Here is a 25,129-nt window from a genome sequence, read left to right as displayed (position 1 = left end):
AATGTTAGATCTTTACAACATTGATCTTATGATAGATTTGATTGCAGAGGATGACCCTATTATTTTTACAATAGATGATTTAGGTTGGCAAAATATTGAAGATCCTCCATGGCTTCCCCGTTGCTTTCCGTCGTGCCTCCTCGACCCTTCACGCTTCTCGCTTCGCACCTTCTCGGGAGCCTTCGCTTCCCGCACTAGCGACTATGAGATTTTATATGCAGAATTCTTATTGTACAATTGAGCCCATCCAGTTGGAAGCCCCTGACGATGTGCATAATCCTACCATTGAAGATGCTCCCCGACGAACACGAGGAACCGAATCTAAAGTATTCTTCGAATCTATCAATGGAATCATCGGCACATTCTTGGTAGATCAGGGACCACCCAGAGAGAAAAACCTAAAAGCCTTGTTTATTTTGTTGCTTCTATCAAGCAACCACTCTTTATAAGGTCAGGGATTAGGGTTAGTTTCCCAATTGTACTAAACTCTTACTAATCTTTGACTCTAGAGGAGTGTTATCTTTAGTTAGCCCAAACCCACCTTTTGAAAATGTCTAAGACTTTCCCTCGTAGAGTATTGGGGTAAGTAGACAACATGGAGTGAGACAAGACAACAATTGTCCAAGTAAATCCCTAGGGGAGTACTTTTCTTTAAGTCTTCCCACCTCTTCCTTGGTAGCTAATCCTCCTTCCACAGCTACCCGAATTTCCTTAATCTTGATCAACAACGATCTCTTTCTATCCTGAACTTCCTTATTTCTATCACGACTCCAGACTTTTAGTCTCTCTCTTAATAAGCGTAGCTTAGATCCAATCACCACATCCTTTGGGCCATTCATTTTGGCACTCACCCACCATCCTCCCAGCCTTTCCTCCATCTTAGGGCACTGTAGCCACGATTTATCGAACAGGAAAGGAGTAGGGTAAAATGGATATCAGAAGGTGACAAGAACACTAAGTACTTCCACGGTACTGCGAGTGCAAGGAGACGAAGGAATCACATCGAATGCCTGCATGTGAATGGCATCTTCTCATATAACAAGGAAGCGATCTCAAAGGAAATTATTGGTTTCTACCAGCCATTATTTTCATCAGAAGAGGGGTTGCACCCGGTACCTGAAGGGATTTTATTTGATAGGCTGGAAGTTTCTGACATGGAAGAGCTCGAAAAAACTTTTTCTTAAGAGGAAATTGAGAAGGGTCTTTTTTATTTAAGTTGGGATAGAGCTCCGGGGCCGTATGGTTTCTGCCTTGCTTTCTTTCAGGTATGCTGGGAATATGTGAGGGAGGATATATTCCGATTCTTCACAGAATTTTATGAAGGTTTAGACTTGGATCGTGGAACAAGTGCTACCTTCATAACCCTAATTCCTAAGGTTAAAGGAGCCTCCTCAGTATCTGAATTTCCTCTCATCAGCATAGTGGGCAGCATTTACAAAATCCTGGCTAAGGTCTTAGCTGAGAGATTAAAACCGATGTTGCCATCAATTATCTTGGGTAGCCAAAGTGCTTTTGTTAGTGAGAGACAAATTCTTGATTGCTCTTTGGTAGCCAACGAAGTGGTGGACCTGCAGCATAAGCTAGGCAGAAGTGGGATAGTATGCAAATTGGACATGGAGAAAGCCTATGACAGGGTGGAATGGAGTTGCTTGGATTACATCATGGAAAGGATGGGATTTTGCCGTAGATGGAGGGACTGGATCATTAGATGTGTTTCCTCCGCCTGGTTCTCTGTTCTCATAAATGGATCGCCAAAAGGTTTTTTCAAGTCGTCCAAGTGCCTCAGACAAGGAGATCCATTACCCTTTTCCCTCTTTGTCATGGTTGCGGAAATTCTCAGCAGGCTTATTGACAAAGGCTAAAGCATGGGCTTAACTGAAGGTTTCTTTATTGGGGAGGGTGGCTTGGAAGTATCCCATATACAGCTTGCAGATGATACTCTCCTTTTTAGCTCTCCAGATGTTACTAGAATGTTGAATTTAAGAGCTATCCTTAGATGCTATGAAGCGATCACTGGTCAGAAATCAAATTTCCACAAATCTAGTGCTTTTGGTATCCATCTAGAGTCCAACACATTTCAAGCTCTAACCGGTTTATTGGGCTGCAAGATGGATTCTCTGCCTACTACTTATCTTGGTCTTCCATTGGGGATTGGGAGAGCCAAGAAAGAATGTTGGGACCATGTGGTTCAATGAGTAGAGAAAAGTCTCAACGCTTGAAGAGAAATCTTGTGTCTCGACTATCCTTTTATTCTCTTATTATATTTGAAATTTAAAGATTTTAGGCTATTAGATTCTAATCCAAGGGTTGAGATCGTCGATCTACTCTAGATCAATCCTTGATCTTGAAAAAAATCTTTAGTTTTTCCTTGATCATCTATCATCAAATGATTAAAAGGAATCAAGGGCTCTTGTTTAATCCCTTTTTAAAGCTTTAAATGGCTTATTTTATATTTTTTCCTTGGAATCAACTTTACATGAAAAGTAGTAATAAAGGGGTGGAAAATCTTAAGCAGATTTTAATTGGGGAGGGATACACATTTTCCCATAAGGTGGAAAACGTGTGCAACCTCCTAGGGAGTATGTGGGGCCCACTTAAAGTATTTAAAAAGTTTAATAAAGTTGGCCAAAAAGAAAAGATTAGTCGATAGACATGAGGTATTTTAGGAAGGAAAAACTAATAGAAACAAGGAATATAACTAGGTCAATTGGATAAAATAAGAATGAGAATTTATAGGGATTTATTTTAGCACGATTTAGGGGTGGGGGGGAGGATCCACGTTTTTCCTTTTTGGGAAAACGTGCACCCTTATCCTTGAATCCGTGTGGGGCTCACTTTCTACCTAATTCTAAGCTAATTTAAAGAAAGATAAATACATTGCCTATTCGATGTGATCCAAAAGGATTTTATTGTTGAAAGTTGCCTTCTAGGTGGGGATTTCTTTACGTAAGCCATCAAAATAAAAGAAAAAGAGGGGACGAGTGTACTGCATTCACGCCCAAAACGTGAATGACAGAGAGTGATATAAAAAAATAAAGATTTAGAGAGGGAGAGAAAGAGGTATAGAGAGAGAGAGATTAAGAAAGTTAGAGAGTGTGTGTGAAGGTGAAACAAAGTCAACTTGGTCTTCTTCAACCTCGGTCGAAAAACAAGTAACTGCATCAATCCTTTTAGTTAGATCTCAATAGATTTCTACCCATGGATGTGTAAAAAACTAAAAGCAAAATAATAATAATACTAATACTAGTAATAATAATGAAGAAGAAAATTGATTTTTTTTTACAAACCCTACTTCATCAGTACTATGAAGAAAATAATTTTCATTGAAAAGTATGGTACATCAATACCATGTAATATGAAAGAGAGGAAAATGATTATTTTTTTATAAATCCTAGACCATCAGTACATAGGAAATAAAGAAATTTTTTCACAAATATATATATATATATATATATATATATATATATATATATATATATATAAACACACATATAATACATCAGTGCTTTATATGTGTGTGTGTGTGTGTGTGTGTGTGTGTAAAGGTTTTCGTATGAAATTCTATACCTTGGGTGTATAGAAAATAATGATTTTTTTCTAAGTAATTCCAAATCCCATCAGTATCATGCACATAGGACTGCATAAATGAACTTTTATATATTTTAAATCGCAACAGTGGTATGCGCATGATGATTTAAATGGGTTGTTCATTGCAACAGCAATAGGAACGTGGGGTTTGAATGAGTGGTTTTGTGTATTTTTTTTTAACCCCATCAGCAATAGTAGCATAGAATTTAAATGAGAGATTTTGTGCATTCTTCCAACCCCGTCAGTGACATGAATATATGATTTAGATGAGTGGTTTTGGTGTATTTTTCAACCTCATCAGTAACATTAGCATAGAATCTAAATAGGTGGTTTGTATATGTTTCCAATTTCACCGGTTCACGCACATAGAATTATGAATAGATAAATCGTTCTTTCAAAAAAAAATCAGCACCTATGTGTGCTAAAACCACGTACCGAATAACGTCTTTTCTTTAAAATCAACCATTTGTGTTGTGTTTGATGCGGGTATGGATTTCTCCTTTTCGAAACCAACCTTATGTGCATGTATAAGCTATTATAATGGTTCTTCCTTGTAGATCAGCATCTACATGCGGAAAATTTTATATTGTAGGGCTGCCCTTTCACAAAAACAACCCATATACTTGGCCTATAAGTTATATAGTTAGTTTTCTTACACTTTAGCCCATGTACAAGAGGTACAAATAATTATATGATAGTTTTTATAGCAAAACAGCCCCCTCACCTTATATATTTAAACAGGGTACGACTAGTTCTTTACATATTATTGCGTATGAATGTTTTGAGATGATATCTTGGTAATAGTGATACTACACAACGGTTTTTTAATGACTTTGAGTTACAAACAATGCTGCATGTGTGAGTCATGTTAAAGGATCCTCGGATGAGGTCTTAAGTTTAAACCAATTAGATAGCCTCAAAAATAAACAAAAGGGGAATGAGACCCCTAATAAATTACACACCAACTAATTAGGATAATCGTAAATTCCATGGGAACTTCAATGATCTTAAGTGTGTGGCTTCGTTATAGGTTGACCCTCTTGCATCCTCACTTAGAGGCATTTCAGCATTTCTCGCATTCAAAATTTCCAAGGCAGGTGATAGCTAGACCTTATCAGTATGGTTATTCAATGAATTCAACGGTGATGACAATTTGTGTATGGTGTTAGATATTGGTGATTTCCTAGTACTGTTGTTATTTACTTTTCGTTAAACTTATTTTATCTGTTAAGCATATGTCATTTAAAAATTGTAATACTCAATAAGAAATGAACCTAATATTCACCCTTAAATAAAGTATATGGACAGATTAAGAAGTTAAAGAATAAAAGAAAGAAAGAAGGAATGAAGACGTAAGGGGAAGGGTGATGGGAGGCCGTAGAGTCATCCCCGGATAATAAGAAGAGATAAATAAATAAATAAATATACAACTTGGGAGGGTCGCACAACTCCCTCATTGATGTTGGAATCCTATGAAGACTATAAGTCTTTAGGCAGTATGATCTATCGGAAAACATCTCTACGGAATGGACCGTGTGGCCAAATACAACAAGCTAATGGAAGCTGGAGTGTCTTGGGTTAAAAGATATTTCAATAATGATAAACCAGAAATGAAATAAATAATTTTTTTATTGATTTATGTTGATATAGCTCGATCCTTATTCTGTTCTTATAGTTTTAACTATCCTTGCTTGATTCTTGTGTATTCTATGGATTTTCTATTCCTAGCATAATTCCACTTAGCATTTATTTCTATTATCTATCCTTGTTTTTATTAATTCTAACATATACACATTTATCTAAATCTGTTGTCTTGATTGGTATCCAATACTTGTATTGTCTCTATCACAAACTGCTCTGCAACCCATTTTCTCCCTCTGGGTATGGAGAACGTGGAAGAGGGAGCGTTCGTAGATGAGGGAACTTGAGTCCAAAGATTGGGTCGAAGAATAATTGAAGAAGTGGGAGGCGACGATATCCGTCGATTTCCCTGAGTCTTTTCCTTAGAGCTAGTAGAGTTTCGTTCTGTTTTGATTTTAGGACTTTGAGTTATGTTGAGTTTCAGACTATTCATGGTTTAAATTATCTGTTTTTAAGACTAAATTTGTTTGGAATAAGATTTTTGATGACAGGTTTATGGTGCTAAGTATGTTTTTTTTTTTTTTTTTTAAATTATGGTACTTTTGACAGGTTGAGTTGCCCGTAGCGACCCGTCAGATTGGGTCATTACAGTAGAATTACCTTAATAAAAGCAGTTTTGGCCAACATTCCTATCTACCAACTGTCTTTATTTAAGTGCCCTACTAGTGTGGCATCCAGGATTGAGCAAATTCAAAGACGTTTTCTATGGGGAGGGAGTGATGATAAGAGGGGCATTGTAACAATCCAATCTAACGGGTCGCTATGAGCAACTCAACCTGTCAAAAGTACCACAATTTTATTTATTTTTTTAAAATAAAAAAACATACTTAGCATCATAAACCTGTCATCAAAAATCTTATTCCAAACAAATTTAGTCTTAAAAACAGATAATTTAAACCATGAATAAACTAAAACTCAACATAACTCAGTCCTAAAAACAAAACAGAACGAAACTCCACTAGCTCTAAGGAAAAGACTCAGGGAAATTGACGGATATCGTCGCCTCCTACTTCTTCAATTATTCTTCAACCCACTTTTCGGACTCAAGTTTCCTCATCTACGAACGCTCTCTCTTCCACGTTCTCCATACCTGGTGGGGGGAAATGGGTTTCATAGCAGTTTGTGATAGAGACAATACTAATATTGGATACTAGTCAAGATAACAGATTTAAATAAATGTTTATATGTTAGAATCAACAAAAACAATGATAGATAATATAAATAAATGCTAAGCAGAATTATGCTGGGAACAGTAAATTCATAAGACACAAGAATCAAATAAGGATAGTTAAAACTATAAGAATGGAATAGAAATCGAGCTATATCAACATAAATTAATCTAAAATTTATTTCCTACTGTTGGAATATGTAACTTGCCTAAGGGCATTTAGGACTTTGTACATTCCTTTATGTTTTAGTATAAGGATATGAGTCAGGGGAGATAACCCTAACTCATTTATTTTCTCTGCTAAACTTTCGTCTAACATGGTATCAGAGCCTTAGGGTTCCTAGCAGCCTCCATCTTCTCCGCCACCCCCTCGCCGCGAAACCCAACTCCGGGCCAAGTTTCATCGGAGGCAGACCGGCACGCCCAGGGGCGATGCCAGAAATTTTGCACAAGGGGGGCAAAAATTATAGTAATTTTTTTATCTATCTTAAAATTAAGATAGAAAAAAATTCTATCTGAAATTTTGCACAAGGGGGCAAAAATTATAGTAAATTTTGCACAAAAAAGGGAGAAAAAAATGGTAAAATTAAAATTTTAAACTTATTTTCTATCTTAGGGATGATTGGAAAGGGGGCATATTTAAAAAAAAAAAAGGGTAAAGATAAAAAAAAATATTAAAACATGAAGGTATATATTTTTTTCCAAAAAATTAAGGGGGGCAATTGCCCCGCTTTCCTCTCATGTGGCATCGCCCCTGGGCACGCCATCTGAGCCGAAGGTAGCCCTCCCGCCCGCCACGTTTCTGTTCCCCTGCGCAAAGCTCCTGGTTCTGTACCCCCGCGCAGCAACCCCCCACAGATTTTCTACCTAGGGCGGAAATTATTTTCCAAGAACGAGGATTTGCACCCCATTTTCTCTACAAGCTGGAAAACTTTTTCCAGGACCGAGGATTTGCACCCCCCCAAATTTTCCAGGAAAATATTTTCTGACCCCCCCCTCCAAAAAAAAAAATCACTTTCCTGGAAATAAGTTTCCAGGGCTGTGTTTCGCCGCGCATCAGAATTTTTTTTTCCAGCCCCCAATTCCTAGGTTTGCTGGTAAGCCTCACACCCCAAGTTTTTCAACCCACAACATTTTTCCGTCTCTTCCTTTCATCCCTTGGTAAACCCTACCACTCTTTTCTCCCTGTTATTATGTGTTAGATCTTCATCTCTTACCCTACTTTGATTCTTGTCTGTCTTTGCGGCTCTCCTCTGTGTCCCATGGCTTCCCTCTTGTCAAGCTTCGTCGATGCCCGTCATTCTTGGAGCCGCGTCTAGCTTTCTTCGCCTATCCTAGTTTGCCCACCTATTCTGTTATCTCCTGTTATTCGTCTTGGTTTGGATTGTCTGTTTCTTTCTTGCTTGTTGTTATGGAGGAGGTACTTGACAATCCTTCCACAGGAGTGGCTCTTGGTATTCGTCTGACACCCTCTTTGGCGTCTTCTTCGTCATCATCTCTCTCTGTGGATGGATCATTCCCACATATCACTACTGTTAAGTTGGATGGGGCAAACTATGTTACTTGGAAAGCAGCCGTCGAGAAGTATCTTATTGCCCGTGGGAAAGCCCACGTCATTCGTTGTGATCCTCCTCCTACAACGGATCCTACCTTTGATCGATGGGAACAGGAGGATGCTCTTGTTTGCACCCTTCTGTGGCAGAGTATGGCCCCTCACGTCTCTGGGCCCTTGATGCTTCTGCCTACTGCGAAACGGATATGGGATCAGGTTACTCTTCTTTACTCTGGCGTGGCAAACATTAGTCGGATCTGCTCTACCTATTCTGAGTGGATGCGTTGCCGCCGTGGTGATCTTCCTCTTGCCACCCATTACAGCCAATTCGTTGGCCTCTGTCAGCAGCTTGATGTTTACATGCCGCTTACCACGGATCTCACAGAGGCTGCCCTTCAGAGGGATCCGATCCGTGTTGTGCAGTACCTTGAGAGTTTGGGTCCAGAGTACATGCATCTTCGTCAGCAAATTATCGGTTCTGGTGCTATTCCTTCCCTTACTGAGGTTTACTCCCGCGTCTAGCAGTGCTCTCCTGGTGATCCAGTGATATCTGTTCCTATTGATGGTTCTGCTGTCGCGACCTATAATGGCATTACTCGCCCGCCTCGTGGTGGAGCCTCCTCTGGTCGTGGCCGTGGTCATACCGGCCGTGGTGGTGGTCGTTCTGGTGGTGGCCGTGGCCGTTCTTTTTGCACTCACTGTCAGCGCGAGGGACATTTTATTGACCATTGCTATACCCTGCATCCCGAGCTTCGTCAGGCACGCTCGGCTCACATGGGTGCTACTACTGCTTCGGTTTCAGATTGTGCTCCCTCTGCTTCTGTTCCTGCACCAGCTGATTCCACCTATACATTATCCTGTGCCGATTATGAGGAGTTCCAGCGTCTGCGGCTCAGTTCTCGTCCTCCCTCTGCAGGTTTCGCCTAGCCAGGTAGTTCACCCACTACCCTTCTATCTAGCTCAGGGTCATGGATCATTGACTCTGGGGCATCCAATCACTTGACTGGTAACTTTTTCCAGCTTCATTCTTTTTGCTCTTTCTCATCTCCCTCTCAGTCTATCACCCTTGCTGATGGGTCCACTACACCTATCACTGGTGTTGGTCATATCTCCCCTCATCCTGCTCTTACCTTATCTTCTGTTTTATGTGTCCCAAAATCACCATTTAGTTTACTTTCAGTTAGCCAAATTACTAAATCTCTTCATTGTTCTGTCTCATTTTTCCCATCTTACTGTTTGTTTCAGGATCTCTCGACTGGGAAGACGATTGGAACGGGTCGTGAGGTAGACGGACTCTATCGTCTTGACTGCCGGCCGCCTACTGTCTTACATAGCTCTATGGATACATTTCAGTGGCATTGTCGCTTGGGGCATCCTTCACTTCAGCGGCTGCAGCAGACTTCTCTGGTTCCTGGACCTTTTTCTAGTTTTCAGTGCGAGTACTGTGAACTCGGGAAGCACCGTCGTGTGTCGTTTCTGTCCCGGATCATTAGTCGAGTGTCTAGTCCATTTGAATTAGTCCATTCTGATGTATGGGGACCCTCTAGGGTCGCATCTAGTACTAGCTTTCGGTATTTTATTGTGTTTATTGATGACTTCTCACGCATGACCTGGTTATATTTACTTAAGAGTCGCTCCGACGTGTTCTTTGCTTTTCGCACATTTCATTCTGAAATTAAGAATCAATATAATTGCAATATTAAATGTCTTCGTACTGACAATGCTAGAGAATATTTTTCTGATACTAATGGCTTTCAATCCTATCTCTCCCAACATGGGATTTTACATCAGTCTTCATGTGTGTACACCTCTCAACAGAATGGTGTTGCTGAGAGGAAACTTCGTTATTTGCTTGAAGTAGGTCGCACTCTTCTTTTTCAGATGAGTGTTCCTAAGGCATACTGGAGTGATGCCCTTCTCACGGCGTGTTTCTTAGCAAATCGCCTTCCTTCCTCTATCTTAGAGGGTGCCTCTTCTTTCGAGATTTTATCTCCTAGTAAAGAACAGTTTCCTCTGACACCTCGTGTATTTGGATGCGTTTGTTTTGTTCATCACCTTGGACCTGGCCATGACAAACTCGATCCCCGGTCTGAGCGTTGTGTCTTTCTTGGGTATTCCCGTACGCAGAAAGGCTATCGTTGCTATAGCCCTCGTCTGCGTCGCTGGTTTGTCTCAGCCGATGTTACGTTCTTTGAGTCTGAGGCATTCTTCCAACATGGCGCGGCATCTTTCACCCCTTCTCTCGAGTCCGAGGACTCGCTTCCCTTACCAGATCTACCTGCTTCTCTTCCGTCATCTCCTATTTCCGTGCGACCAGCTTCTGCAGCTTCTACTTCTTCTGCCACGTTGGAGAAGTCAACTCCACCTAAAATTACACAGCAGTATCAGCGGCGCCAAGTTACAGATAGGTCTCTTCTACCTCCTCTCGCACAATCATCTTCTGAGCTGATGATCGCTCTCTCCCGCTCTCAGGTATCTTCTCTTCCGCCTTCCTCTGTTGTTTCTGATTCTCCTATTGCATCTCGTACGAGATCCCGTTCCACTGCACATCCTATTTCGAATTTTGTTTCTTATGATAAGCTCACCAGTACCTTCCAGAGCTTTGTTTCCTCCTTGTCTTCTATCTCTTTACCACAGTCAGTGGCTGAGGCTCTTGACCATCCTGGCTGGCGTGATGCTATGAACCTAGAAATTGGCGCTCTTCATAGTAATGATACATGGGATCTGGTTTCCCTACCTGCTGGTGCCCGTCCTGTTAGTTGTCGGTGGGCTTTCTCCATCAAATACCTCCCTAATGGTACTGTCGAGCGCTTAAAAGCACGGTTAGTCGCGAAAGGATACACTCAGACTTTTGGTGTTGACTACACTGAGACATTCAGTCCCGTTGCGAAAATTCCCTCTGTCTGTGTGCTCCTGTCTCTTGCTGTTAATCATAGCTGGCCCCTTCATCAGCTGGATGTGAAGAATGCCTTCCTCCATGGCGACCTAACTGAGGAGGTGTATATGGAGCAACCACCAGGGTTTGTTGCTCAGGGGGAGACTTCCTCCTACGTGTGTCGCCTACGCAAGTCACTATATGGCCTCAAACAATCTCCGCGTGCGTGGTTTGGGAGATTCAGTGAAGCAGTCATGCGCTTTGGCATGAAACAATGCGCAGTGGATCACTCAGTCTTCAGTTATCACTCTTCAGCTGGGTGTATTTTGTTGATAGTTTATGTGGATGACATAATCATCACAGGGAGCAATTCACAAGGTATACAACGTTTGAAAACCTTCTTGCAAAAGGAATTCTCTACTAAGGATTTGGGTCAGCTCAGGTATTTCTTGGGGATAGAGGTTGCTCGTTCCTCTAAAGGCTTGTTCCTATCACAGAGAAAGTATGTCTTGGACTTGCTAAAAGAAACAGGCAATCTTGGAGTTAAACCAGCTTCTGCACCCATGGATCCTAATGTGAAACTCGTTCCAGAAGAAGGAGAGTTGTTGGAGGATCCTGGCAAGTATCGCAGGCTTGTCGGTAAACTTATATATCTCACGGTTACTCGGCCAGATATTTCATATGCTGTTGGAGTTGTCAGTCAATATATGAGCTCTCCACGTACTTCTCACTGGGCTGCGGTGACACAGATTCTTAAGTATTTGAAAGGGGCTCCAGGGAAGGGATTGATGTTCAAAAGACATGGCCATATGAAAGTTGAAGGCTTCTCTGATTCAGATTAGGCTGGATCCCCAGCAGATTGACGGTCCACCACTGGGTATTGTACATTTGTAGGTGGCAATCTTGTTTCATGGAAGAGTAAGAAGCGGGATGTTATAGCTAAGTCCAGTGCAGAGGCTGAATACAGGGCAATGGCACAGACAAGCACGGAACTTATTTGGCTACGTTCACTTCTTTCTGAAATTGGCTTCATTTCATCTTCTCCTTCGCAGTTTTATTGCGACAACAAAGCTACAATATACATTGCCAACAATCCAGTCTTCCATGAGCGCACCAAGCATATTGAAGTGGATTGTCATTTTATCCGTCAAAGAATCCAGAAAAGAGAGATTTGCACTGTGTTTACTCGGTCAGGGGACCAATTAGCTGATATGTTTACAAAGTCCTTAAATAAGTCAAAATTGAATGATATATGTAACAAGCTAGGAATGTATGATATCTACATTCCAGTTTGAGGGGGAGTGTTGGAATATGTAACTTGCCTAAGGGCATTTAGGACTTTGTACATTCCTTTATGTTTTAGTATAAAGATATGAGTCAGGGAGAGATAACCCTAACTCATTTATTTTCTCTGTCTAAACTTTCGTCTAACACCTACATTTCTGGTTTATCATTATTTAAATATCTTTTAACCCAAGACCTTCCAGCTCATATTAGCTTGTTGTCTTTGCTCACACGGTTCATTCTGCGGAGACGTTTTCCAATATATCATACTGCCTAGAGACTTATAGTGTTCATAGGATTCAAACATCAACAAGGGGGTTGCACGACCCTCCCAAATTGTATATTATTTATTTATCTTTTCTTATTATCCGGGGATGGCTTTAATGCCTCCCATCATCCCTTCCCATTTACGTCTTTATTTCTTCTTTCTTCATTTTATTCTTTTACTTCTTAATCTTTCCATATACTTAAATGAGGGTGGTTATTTGGGGTTCATTTCTTATTGTGCATTAATTTTTCTGAATGACATATGCTTGAACAGTTAAAACAAGTTTAACGAAGAGTAAATAGCAATACTAGGAAATAACTAATATCTAACACCATACACAAATCTCCATCACCATTGAAAAACCATACTGATAAGGTCTAGCTATCACCTGCCTTAGCTTACAATTTAGGTGAATAGATCAGTCCTTCCTAGGAAGAAAAGGGGAGCGGTCCTGAAGTCAAATCAATAAGTGCAATGGAGTCAATTTATTTCTGTCTAGGCTCTTTTAAACATTCACACATTTTTCTTTACCGGGTGTTGCCCCTGACTTTGGGGTCAACAGGGTAGCAGTGATACAACTGCTGCCCCGTCTGGGCATGCGATTGTACCCACAAAAGCAGTAGTTGCTACCCTGTTTGCTGGTTAATAACCACACATATAAGGAACTCATTTGATAAAATCTCATACATACATCTAATCACTAAATTGTTGGGCTTTATTCCAATACATAAAATTTTCAAATAAAGGGGGTAATACACGAGAGTCAGTTGATACTCTAATACATGTGACTGGCGATAAGACCATCCAATTTATTCTAATACATATAACTGCCGAAATGAATGAAGAAATGCACGAAAATCATGCAAGTTACAAAAGTACGGATGAAAACTTCATAGTCATATAGATACTAATATCATTCATTTTGTGCCAATAGGTGCCAATGATGTTTATTTGGGCATATAATCAATGGATCAGAAGAACTGACAACAATAGAAACTTGCAGTACCAAAATTATTTGATTCAAATGACATTGAAATATAAGTATTGGAAAGATTACCAGATATTTGGGTCATATATACTCAAAATTCACAATAAACATATATACAAATCATTCGATCTATATCTATTTATATAACTGACAACAAAATATTTTGATTATCTCATGTGTATTAGAACTGGTTATTCTCAACACATAGAACTGACCAAATAATGAAGTGACACTCGTAAATCATCTTATTCCTCCCAACATATAAAACTGACCAAACTAGTGGAGTAAATAAACTCAAGATCATTGGATTTGTTTACTACGCAGAACTGATATATATATATATATATATATATATATATATATATATATATATAGAGAGAGAGAGAGAGAGAGAGAGAATAAAGTATTTCTGAGCTCAGATAGCTTATTTGAGCTCTGAGCGTCAAAACTCATGTCGGCCCATAATTTTTTGGGTGATCCAAAGCATTCATTTGAAAGGCCCTTACATGCATAGGGTGTGTAGCAAAAATCAGGTCCATAGGATCATCCTAACCCGTCCAAAAGTGGAGGAAAAATGGACAGATACTGTTTCTTCACAGATCTGCCCATTTTCCCTCCAGTTTTGGATGGGTTAGGATGATCATATGGACCTGTTTTTTTGTAGGCACCCTATCCATGTAAGGGCCTTTCAAATGAATGTTTTGGATCACCCAAAAATGTGGGCCCACATGAATTTTTGATCTCGAGCAATGTTACCTGGAACGCGGTTCGTTCCGGTACGTGGTACGGGAATGGGTACGGGGTACGATGGTAGCCCGGTACGCGGTACGATGAGGGTTTACATATATACGTACATATATAATTTCATATATTTTCACAAGAATGTCATTCCATAGTACAAACTACATACATTTAATACATAAAATATTAAAACCTCATGTATGTCGTACATATTTTTTCAAAAAGAAATTCCCGTTGGAATATATAAATATCCTTCCATAGTCCATACTACATTCATTTAATAAAAAAACCTCATGTATGCCCTACATGTTTTTTCAAAAATAAAGCTCTAGTTCCAATTCAACCCAAAATATATAAAATTTGTAGCTCTCTCTCCATCTCTCTTAGTCTATATGCATCTCTCGCTTTCTCTCCTGCGGGTCGCCGCAGTTCGTCATTTTTGGTGATCCGGGTCGCTAGTGAACTGCGTTTGGGATCGTGCGACCCCGGATCGCGGATCGGAGGGGGGATAGCGAATCCGGTAACTACGATCTCGAGCTCAGAAAAGTTATCTGAGCTATATATATATCTATATATATATATATATAGATATATATATAGAGATAGATATATATATATATATATATATATATATATATATATAGAGAGAGAGAGAGAGAGAGAGAGAGAGAACGGTTCCTACACATATGTGTAGATAAGTTTATCTACACACTAGCTTAAAATACAGTGGGGGCCACATTATTTGGGTGATCCAAACCATTCACTTTTAAGGCCCTCATATAGATAGGGTGTCCACAAAAAATCAGATCCATAGGATCATCCTAACCATTCGAACTGTGGAGGCAAAAAATGGACTAATTTGTGAAGGTTTAAAGACATCCATTTTACCTCCACAAATCGTAGGGTTGGGATGATCCTATGGATCTGATTTTTTGTAGACACCCTATCTATGTGAGGGCCTTTAAAATGGATGGCTTGGATCACCCAAACAATGTGGGCCCCCACTGTATTTTAAGCTAGTGTGTAGAGAACTCTCTACACATATGTGTAGGAACCGTTTTCTCATATATATATAAAGCACTGATGTATTACATTTGTTTTTTTATGAAAATCTCTTTATTTCCTATGTACTGATGGTCTAGGATTTATATAAATAATCACTTTCCTCTCTTTCATATTACATGGTACCGTTGTACCATATTTTACAATGAAAATTATTTTCTTCAAGGCACTGATGATGAAGGGTTTGGAAAAAATCATTTTCTTCTTTATTATTGTTATTATTATCATTACTATTATTATTATTTTGCTTTTAGTTTTTTACACATCCATGAGTAGAAGCCGATTGAGATCTAACTAGAGGGGTTTGTGCACATACTTGCTTTTCGACAGAGGTTGAAGAAGACCAAGTTAACTTTGTTTCACCTTCACTCTCTCTCTCTCTCTCTCTCTCTCTCTCTATGAATCTCTATTTTTTTTTATCTCACTCTCTCTGTCATTCACGTTTTGGGCGTGAATGGCAGTACACTCGTCCCTTTTTTTCTTTTGCTTTGATGGGTTACGTAAAGAAATCCACACCTAAAAGGCAACTTTCAACAATAAAATCCTTTTGGATCACATCGAATAAGCAGGGCATTTGTATTTCTTTAAATTAGCTTAGAATTAGGTACAAAGTGGGACCCACACAGATTTGAAGATGAGTGCGCACGTTTCCCAAAAAGGGAAAATGTGGATTCCCCCCTAAATCGTGCAATATAGATCCTATAAATTCTCCCCTAGTGCTTTATCCCTTTGACCTAGTTATATTTACTTATTTCTATTACTTTTTACCTTCCTGAAATACCTCATTACTATCCACCAAGATTTTCTTTTCTTTTTTGCCAACTTTATTGGTCTTTTTAAATATTTTAAGTGGGCCCCACATGCTCCATCGGAGGTTGCGTATAGAGGGGAAAACGTGTATCCCTCCCCAAATTACAAAATCTGCTTCAGATGATCAAAGAAAAACTAACAATTTTATTCAAGATCAAGGATCGATCTAGGGTAGATCGACGATCTCAACCCTCAGATTAGAATCTATTAGCCTAAAATCTTTAAATTTGAACTATAATAATAGAATAAAAGGGTAGTCGTCACATGCATTCCTTTGTTTAAATAGGAGAAAGTCTGTACGACTATTAAAGGTGGAGGTTTAAGAATTATAAGGATTAAGGAGACTAATATAGCTTTGCTCGGTAAATGGTTGTGGAGGTTTGGTAAAGAGGAATCCCATTTATGGGTGAAAGTCATTGAAAGAACATATGGGTCCGCCCCTGTGCGTTGGACATCCCTAGATTCCTTCAAGCATAAATGCCTCACACTGTGGAGAGAAATTCTAGGGTTTGGCTCTCTGTTTAAAGGAGTGAGATTCCGAGTGTATACGGGTCATAGAATTCAATTCTGGCTTGATCTATAATGTGGGGATCTCAGTCTTAAAGATTTTTTCCGTAGGGATCTCTCTTAAAGATTTTTTCCCCAATTTGTATGTGATTTCATCCATGAAAGATGGCTTGGTTAGTGACAACTTTGTGCATAGAGATGTGAGTATTATTTGTGAAAATCCAAGGGTGGTCTCTAGTAAGGCAACTAATGAGGAGTGAAAATTAATTAGGTTTCTAACAAGTTTTAATCTTTTGAAAACTCAAACCTAAATTGAAGATTAAGAGATAAAAAAGAAATTCAAGCATACAAGTTAAATCTAAAGGTGCAATGCAAATAAAGAGCAAGAGTTCAAGAGAGAGTGCACCCGAGATTTAAAGTGGTTCGGTCCTCAAAACGCGAGGCCTACTCCATTCCACCAACCAAACCCGTTGATGGCTTCACTATGTGATCTTCTTAACTTCGGCGAAGATCGGTGTCGATTACAAATTCCGATTACCTTTAACCTTGGTGGCAATCTTCACCACGGAGAGGGGGCTACGCTTCTCCGAACACTCGCCCGATACAAAATTCTTGATAAGAAAGAACAAAAAATCCCTCACAAGGGTTTACAAGAATTGCAGACGATGTACAAATTGAGCCTATGATCCAAATCCTAAGCTTTAGAGGATGAGAGGCATAATCAAGTTTGATTCACTCTTTGGATGGTCAAATGAAGTTTTAGAGTTTTATGATTGATCATTGGAGTGTTTGGAATGCCCATATATATAGGAAAAACCAAATATGACCGTTCAATGGCATTGTTGTAATTCCAGGAAAAATCGCAACGGCTAAAAATCCGACCGTTGTAGTGTTCTCGGAGTTTCGAGAAAAAATCTCGGAATTCCGGGAATACAAACAGAAGTTGGAAAAAAGTCTACTGGACCATTTCTCGGAGTTCCGAGAAGCCTATTTCATGCAGATTTTCATTTCTTATTTTTAGGCTTCCAACTTAACACCAAGTTGGGATTGCTATGAGGGTTCCAAGGTGTTGGAACTCCACAAAGACAATCACTTATATATTCAGGGTGTGCGTTTATTTTCTTAATTATGCCTTTCAAAATCCTAAACTAGGATTGGATCTTAATACAATCTAATATAACTTGATCTTCAATGGATTCTTCAAGTCTTTATTTGTCTTGGACTTCGATGTTTTTGGCCTTCATGATGTGGTCCAATGAGATCTTCTTGGCCTCAATCCAAGCAATGTTGTCTTAGCACCAATGTGATCTACAACTTAGACAATCAAACACATTAGTGATCATAAATCACTTGTGTATTGGAATCATCAAAATAAGATGGGAATGCCAAGGTGGAAACCATTGGGCTTACAATTTGTAACCCTTGCTTCAGGAGAAATTTCTTCAACCGTGAATTGGATTCTATTGGAAGGTTATTGAAAATGCTTGATAGAATGTATATAAAAGGTGATGGGGTTGATGAAAGGGTCTGGATATACACATGGTGATTTTTCTGTCAAATCCTATTATAGTCATCTTTTGACTAGCCCGGTGTCCTCCAAAATTGCAAGAGTATGGAAATTTCACTCTCCACCTTCGGTTACTACCTTTGGATGGGCAACTCTAAGAAATCGCATTCAAACGGTGGATTTCCTATGGAAAAGGAAGATTTTGATTGTCAATTATTGTTCTGTGTATGGAGGATTAGGAGTTAGTGGACCATCTTCTAATCCGTTGCAAAGTAGCAATGGATATTTTTGTGCAAGGTGATCCGAAGGTTTGGTATTTGTTGGGTTTTTCTGCAAAATTAACCAGACTTGTTTTTAGCGTGGTCCAAGGCACCTTGGAAACGCAAGGGTAGAATTCTGTGGAAGATGTGTTTCTTAGCAATCATTTGGGTACTATGGAAGGAAAGAAATGCGAGGATCTTTAAAGGAAGGGCAAAGAATGCACAATTCCTTTTCTTGAAAGTCATTGCTTTGGTGATTTCTTGGGCTAAGTCGCTTCCCTCTTTTGCTTTTCTCTCCTCTTTCGACCTCTGGGAAAGATGGCGAGAGGTTTGTGGTAGTGAGGAGATCAAATGGAAAGTGGTTCAAAAGTGGATTCCTCCATTACCGGGTTCTATAAAATTAAACTTTGATGGATCTAGTTTTGGGAATCCGGGCCCTGCCAGTATTTGGGATGTTCTTAGAGATGATGAGGGAAAGGTATTGTGGCCTTTTGCCTTCCCGCTTGGCATAGCCGATGCCACGGAAGCCGAGGGACGGGCGGTATACCAAGGCTTGGGCCTTGTAGCTCGAGATGGCCGAGATAGGGTTGTAGTGGAGGGAGATTCTTCCAAAGTTATTCGGTGGCTAAACGGACCACAAAAGCCGCCATGGAGATATGACAATTTTTTTGATGAAATGTTCGACATAGCTAAGTCTAGGTGGATTGAATTTCACCATGTTCGGCGTTCGGCAAATGAGGTGGCGGATGGCTTGGCTAAAGTGGTTGTATCGCTTGAAGCGTTGGCTCTACTTGGCTAAAGTGGTTGTATCGCTTGAAGCGTTGGCTCTTTATGATGATCTCCCTCCTTGAGTTTCTTTGTGCTTATATTTTTTCTCTTGTTTCTTCTTATCTCTTGTACGGACCATCACGTTCTCGGTCGTCTTCGTTGTTCTTTTATAAAATTTGGCTACCTTGTTCAAAAAAATTCCCTAGGAGAGAAGATCTAAGTGTTGTTTGGTTGCATGATGAGAGGCTACTAAAATGCAGAAGGAGCAATTTGGGCATTTTTCCCGGCACTCATTCCCTAAAATCGAGTTTTTTTTTCCCTGTACTAGATCCTTGGTAGACATTCTCAGTTGCAGAAACTCATGATCCATGGAGAATCCCTAGATTGTTTGGAAGAAATAATAGACGATCTTGAGCATATGGATGGCAAAGATGATAAAGGCGCCCCTGATCTTAAGTAGAGAGAGGGTGAAGACAATGAGATGACAATGTAGGCGGCCCCTATTTCTTCTCAGTTGCACGCAGAAATGGTCTTGTAGATTTAGGTTTTAAAACTCCCATGTTTTTTGGGTTTGATGAATATTCAGGTTTTAGAACTCTCGGATTTTTAATTTTTTTTTTAAAAAGAACTCTCGGATTTTCTCGAAGACACTGAACACCAGTCGCGAGAGAGAGAGAGAGAGATAGTAAATCCACGAGGTTTTTTTTTTTTTTTTTTTTGAGTGATGAATCCACGAGGTTTGCGAACAAAAAATCTCCTTTTTGGGTGTTTTGGTTAGTAGAGGTTAAGGATGCCACATGGGTCGACCATCACGCAATAAAGCATGTAGTCCTCTGGGGTGGCTGACATGGCACCCCAAAACCAACTACAATCCCGGGTAAAGCCTTAATGGAAATATGTTTCCAACAGTAACAGGATTGGAAGTTGCTCATCTAACGAGGAATTTGTTTACCACATGGATAAAGGACGGCCCAGTGCACTAGGCTCCCGCCATTGCGGGGTTTGGGGAGGACTAGATGTACGCAACCTTACCATTTACCACATATGGATATCCATTCTAATTATTCCCCCGCACGGAGAGCTTCCATGCCCCGCTAAGGGGGTCAAAGCCTTTTGTTGGACAGCCTTTCTTGATAAAATCCTCATTGTATATCACCTTCGCAATAGACGAATGATTATTGTGAGCTATTGTACTCTTTGTTTAGAGAAGTCGAGCATATTGATCATCTGTTGCTTCATTATAGTTTTATCCAGAAGATTTGGCACTTTTTTTTTGGTGTGTTTGGTGTTGATAGGGTTCTTCGTAAGCATATTGCTGATCATTGAGTCTTGGGCTTATGCTCCGTGGCCTCAATTCTTTGGAGCATGTTCTTTTATAGTTGTCCTTCGGTTAGTCTAGAAGGAAAGAAACATGAGGGTCTTTGATGGGATATCTAGAGGAGTATGAAGCATTCAAAGACAACTATTCTTTATAGATGCCCTTTGGGAAACTACCCTTCCTTGAGTCAATGGGATCTCTATGACTTCCATTTATAGCTCTGGGAAGGAGATTAGATTAATTAGGAGAAGCAAGGACAAATCGAATCCTCATTGGGATCCTTCTCCTCCTGAATTTTTTAAGTTAAATATTGATGTATCTCTGACTTCCATTTATAGCTCTTCCGAACATCAAAAGCTAATGCCATTTCTTCTTTCTATTTGATTGGGTCTTATTGCAGAGTTGGGAGTGTTATACTGGCATTTGAATCCAAAAGATTATGAAAATGATAAGGAATTTCAGACAATCAGACAGACCCGGGGTTACAACTACATGGTAATTCAATCTCCCTCTTTATTACTTTGGCATTTGATTCATTTAGTTTTGGCAGATAACCATTGTTCAAGCAGATAGATTGATTGTTTAATTGGATGCTCATCTTCTTATCTGTACCGAATATATAGGAAGCATCAATGTATGGTAGATATAATTGGTTAGCTTTGATTGCAGGATCTCCTAGACTTATGTCCAGAGAAAGTGGAAAATTATGAGGAGAAGCTGAAAAACTTTTATAGGGAGCATATCCATGCAGATGAAGAGATCCGTTATTGTTTGGAGGGTAGTGGATATTTTGATGTGAGAGACAAAGATGACCGTTGGATCCGCATCTGGATCAAGGAGGGTGATATGATCGTTTTGCCTGCTGGAATCTACCATCGCTTCACCCTAGACACTACAAACTATGTCAAGGTAAAAAAAGAAGAAAAAGGTTAAGGAAAATGATATCATATCCACTCTTGTTTTAATAATTTCACTTCTCTTAATAATACACTTCTCAATGGCTGTCTAAGGTTGTCTGAATTCTCAAAATGATATCAACATTCAATAAGAAGCGTATCTAATAAATTGAGGAGTGCCATTATAAAAAACAAGGGAGTGAGGATATCATTTCCACTCAAGAAATTGTCTTTGTATGTCTTTTATATGTATGTATGTCATGCATTTCCATGTATGCATCTATACCTTTCTGTGTGGTCTGAAACTCATCTTGCAACACTCAAATCTTTTGACTGCCCATATTTTTCAAAGAAAAATGTGCCCATCCATCATATAACAACTCTTTGTTATATGGGTTGATATGAGGAGTTACAGTTTGTTATGTGAGTTGATATGAGGAGTTACACCTTATTATATGGGTTGATAGGAGGAGTTAGACTGTGTCCACACCTATTTTCAAGGAAAAGTTGATGTTGTCGTTGACCTACCAGCCTTCAAAGTGTATCAAATACGACACAAATCCAAGAATGTGAAGCTGATTGATAAAGACAAGTAGTTGACTGCAGGAAGTTTTTTGGATCTTTTATTTAGTTTATTATCACTTATATGAAGTTTAGAGGCGTATTAGTCTTTTCCTCTTAAGTTATGCTTAATGAATAGGGGTATTTTGGGTTTCTAAACTAGGGAATTAAGCGAGATCATGGGAAAGAGTTTCCTTCCACTTACAAAAAGAGAGAGCATACAGATGGATCTAAGGCGATGACATTAATCCTTGTTATGAGGATGATGAAGAGCAGCGTGACCCTAGGGCTCGGGTTGAAGGGCATGGAAGAAGAGTGCCACACCTCAAAATCACATAGGGGTCTAGACAAGAGAAAAAATTTCATTAGGTACCAAACCTTTGACAGATAGATATGATACTGGAAGAATACATAGACCCATTCAGAAACCTGTCTATGCAATTGGTTGTCTGAGTTTGTAGAGATTGCTGCTTCTCGATATTTTTTAGGATTGAAGATACAGATTAGGGAACATCGGATCGTTACACAATTGTGGACTGTTGATGAAGCATATCAGCTTGCTTTATAGTTAGAAGAAAATCTCAGAAGAAAAAAAAATCCTTAGTTGACCGTAAAGAACTGGTGAATAGAATTAGGATTTTTGGCTCCAAATCGATTCTTAATAAGGTCAGCTAGGAGTTTACAACAACCAGAAAAGTGAATAGATATAGGATTTTTGGCTCCAAATCGACTCCTAATAAGGTTGGTTAGAAGGTTGCAACAATCAGAAATCTACAAGGAAAAATCCAAAGCGAAAAAGGGTAAATTTTCAGTTGGGAGAGATCCTTTTTTTGTGTGTGGGTGGGTGGGTGGGGGGGGGGGGCAATTAGCATTTGTCACTCGTGTGTTGCAGCTGGTCACATACCGAATGAATGCCCAAACTAATCTAGTTGAGATGGAAGAAGATGATGATAGTTACGGTGATGATGGAAAATCCAACTAGTCCTGTAGTGAAGATGGGGACAAAGTAGAGATTAATCCCATGATGTGAGAGTTGTGGATCATGCGACTAGTGATGGAGTCGCAACACACGGGTGATGATTGGCAGCGCGAGAGCCACTTGAGTTCTTTGCAATGGGAAGTAATGTAGTGTTGTTATTGATGGGAGTGGTAGTACATAAAATATTCTCATTAGATTTGGTGCAGAATCTTAAGCTTCCTATGTAAAAAAATCCATGTTCGTTTAAAGTGGCATTGCTCTCGAAGTACGCTGAAACTTCCATCACTAAGAGGCGTGTGGTTAATTTTTTATATTGGAAATAAATATTCCAATTCGCTTGGTGTGATGTCGCACCTATGATTTGTGTCATGTGCTGTTAGGGAGGTTGTGGCTTTGGGAGAAAGACGGAATACACTATATGCATGCCAATACATACACATTTAAGAAGGATCGGGTGAGTTCCACTTTAAATTCTCTTAAGCAGACAACATCCAAATGAGGAAAAATCAAAATTTCTTTTGACTACATGAAAATTTGTGCGGAAGAACCAAGAGACCAACAAGATCTATGTTTTAGTGAGAACTAGGAGATCATCAATCTGTGCGTTGTCCTTACACTTTTAACACCAAAGGAGGATGGATCGTGGCGCATGTGCATGGACAACAAGGCATTCAATAAAATCACCACCAAGTATATGCTCTCTATCTTGAGGCTTGAAGATTTGCTAGACGTGGTGGCTGATTCTTCAATCTTTTTGAAGTTCGATATTCGTATATGGCCTAGGGACGAATAGAAGACCTTCAGAACCACAGATGGCATGTACGGATGGTTAGTGATGCCTTTTGGGCTATCCTTCTACCTTCATGTATATATGATGGTACACGTGTTTTGCCTATTTATTGATCTATTTATTGCAGCTTATTTCAATGATATCCTGGTTTATAGGAAAAAAATTCAGGAGAGCACCTAGATCATCTTCATCACTTAATAAGGGTTTTAAGACATTAAAAGGTCTACATTAATCTGAAAAGGTACTCCATTTTACAATACCAGGTTCTGATTTTGGGTTTTGTAGTCTCATTTGAAGGTGTAAAAGCAGATGCTGAGAAATTGAGACATTGTTGATTGGTATCTCACTAATGGACGACTCGCACCGCCCTGCAAGGAGGGCTTCTTAGCCCTCCACCAAAGCTCTGTTGGAAAGGCCTAAAACCAATCCAAGGGAACAATAAAGCTCCATAAGGTCAGTCTTCAAGTGGTTCGATATTAGTTGGGTCGGGCCAAGCTCGGTTGGGTAGAGGTTAGTTGGTGATGCACTCACCTTGGTTTTAAAGGTGGGGTGTTATGGGTGATGTCCTTCTGTAGTTACTTGGTCTATATGGCAGGAACAAAATCAATGCATTTTTTTTAGGGTAAGGTGGCCACAGTTGATAAGGTCCTTTTGACAGTTAAGATTACTCTGGTTGAAAGATTTTGGGGGAGATCATACTCAAAATTTCGTTTTAGTAAATGGAGATTATTGTTGGAGGGTGAAGTCAAACAGAATAAGCATGCTAGGTGGCATCCTCTGCCTCCTAACCATAGTTGCTAGAGTGGGAAGCGAATGCGAGAAGCAATGTGGAAAGCTGAAGCTGGAAGGGAAGGGTAAAAAAAACGAAAATGCCGGAAGCTAAAAATCTAAAAGTAGAGAGGAAATATGTACAAAGCGTTATTGAAGGTTTACATGAAGCATGTAATAAGCCTTGTTGGAAACAAACAAGAAGCCTATAGAAAGGGATACGGTTATATTAGATTACTGTTTAAAGGTGACAAGTAGCAAAGAGGACTTCATAGAGCTTAGAATTACAAGTTAAATGTCGATTTAATATTAAGTTTTTGGAAAGAGAACCACAAAGTTTTATTTGGAACTTATGTGTGTTTACATTTTAAATATGCTCTTTCGGTGGTATCAAAAGAAGAAACCAATCTTTTAGGAAAAAGTAATCATCCAAATAGGAAGCGTGTGAGAAACATGATTTTCTTAAATCTCTTAACCAAGAAGAATTTGGCTCATGAAGTGAGCTTCCCACCCAACTGGGAAGCTTTCAGTAACTATAACACCCTAAATTTAATTTCTAAGGTTGCTCTCTTGAGAACCTTTAGCCGACTAGGATTGGCAGAGTTTTTGGATATTCTAATGGGCTTATCCAGCTTGCCTTCTCAAGTCTGATTGGCATCACTGATTCGATTTATTTCATTAAACACTAATGATTAGGCGATGAGGAAGAATTAAGATCCTTAATGGTTGCTAGTATCATTCAAGAAATTAGGGATATCAGGTTTGATAAGTATTTTGAATTGATCCATGTTCGTAGAG

At 39.5% G+C, this 25,129-nt stretch overlaps 1 protein-coding gene across 2 annotated transcripts in view; it reads left to right on the top strand.

The window, feature by feature from the left end:
* The window catches only part of ARD4 (RmlC-like cupins superfamily protein), a 28,107-nt gene that overhangs the window by 1,901 nt on the left and 1,077 nt on the right, over positions 1 to 25,129 (top strand). For both annotated transcript variants that reach the window (XM_077389285.1, XM_077389286.1), the window contains exons 3-4: positions 20,738 to 20,832; positions 21,007 to 21,246. In XM_077389285.1, coding sequence (XP_077245400.1) covers positions 20,738 to 20,832; positions 21,007 to 21,246 — 335 coding nt within the window. The remainder of the gene's footprint in view (positions 1 to 20,737; positions 20,833 to 21,006; positions 21,247 to 25,129) is intronic.

This window comes from Tasmannia lanceolata, unplaced genomic scaffold, assembly GCF_043159265.1.
Source record: "Tasmannia lanceolata isolate RefF3 unplaced genomic scaffold, GAP_Taslan_0.1 ptg000008l, whole genome shotgun sequence".
Lineage (NCBI taxonomy): Eukaryota > Viridiplantae > Streptophyta > Magnoliopsida > Canellales > Winteraceae > Tasmannia > Tasmannia lanceolata.
The sequence above is the reverse complement of the archived record's forward strand: the minus strand, read 5'-3'. Positions and strand labels throughout refer to the sequence as shown.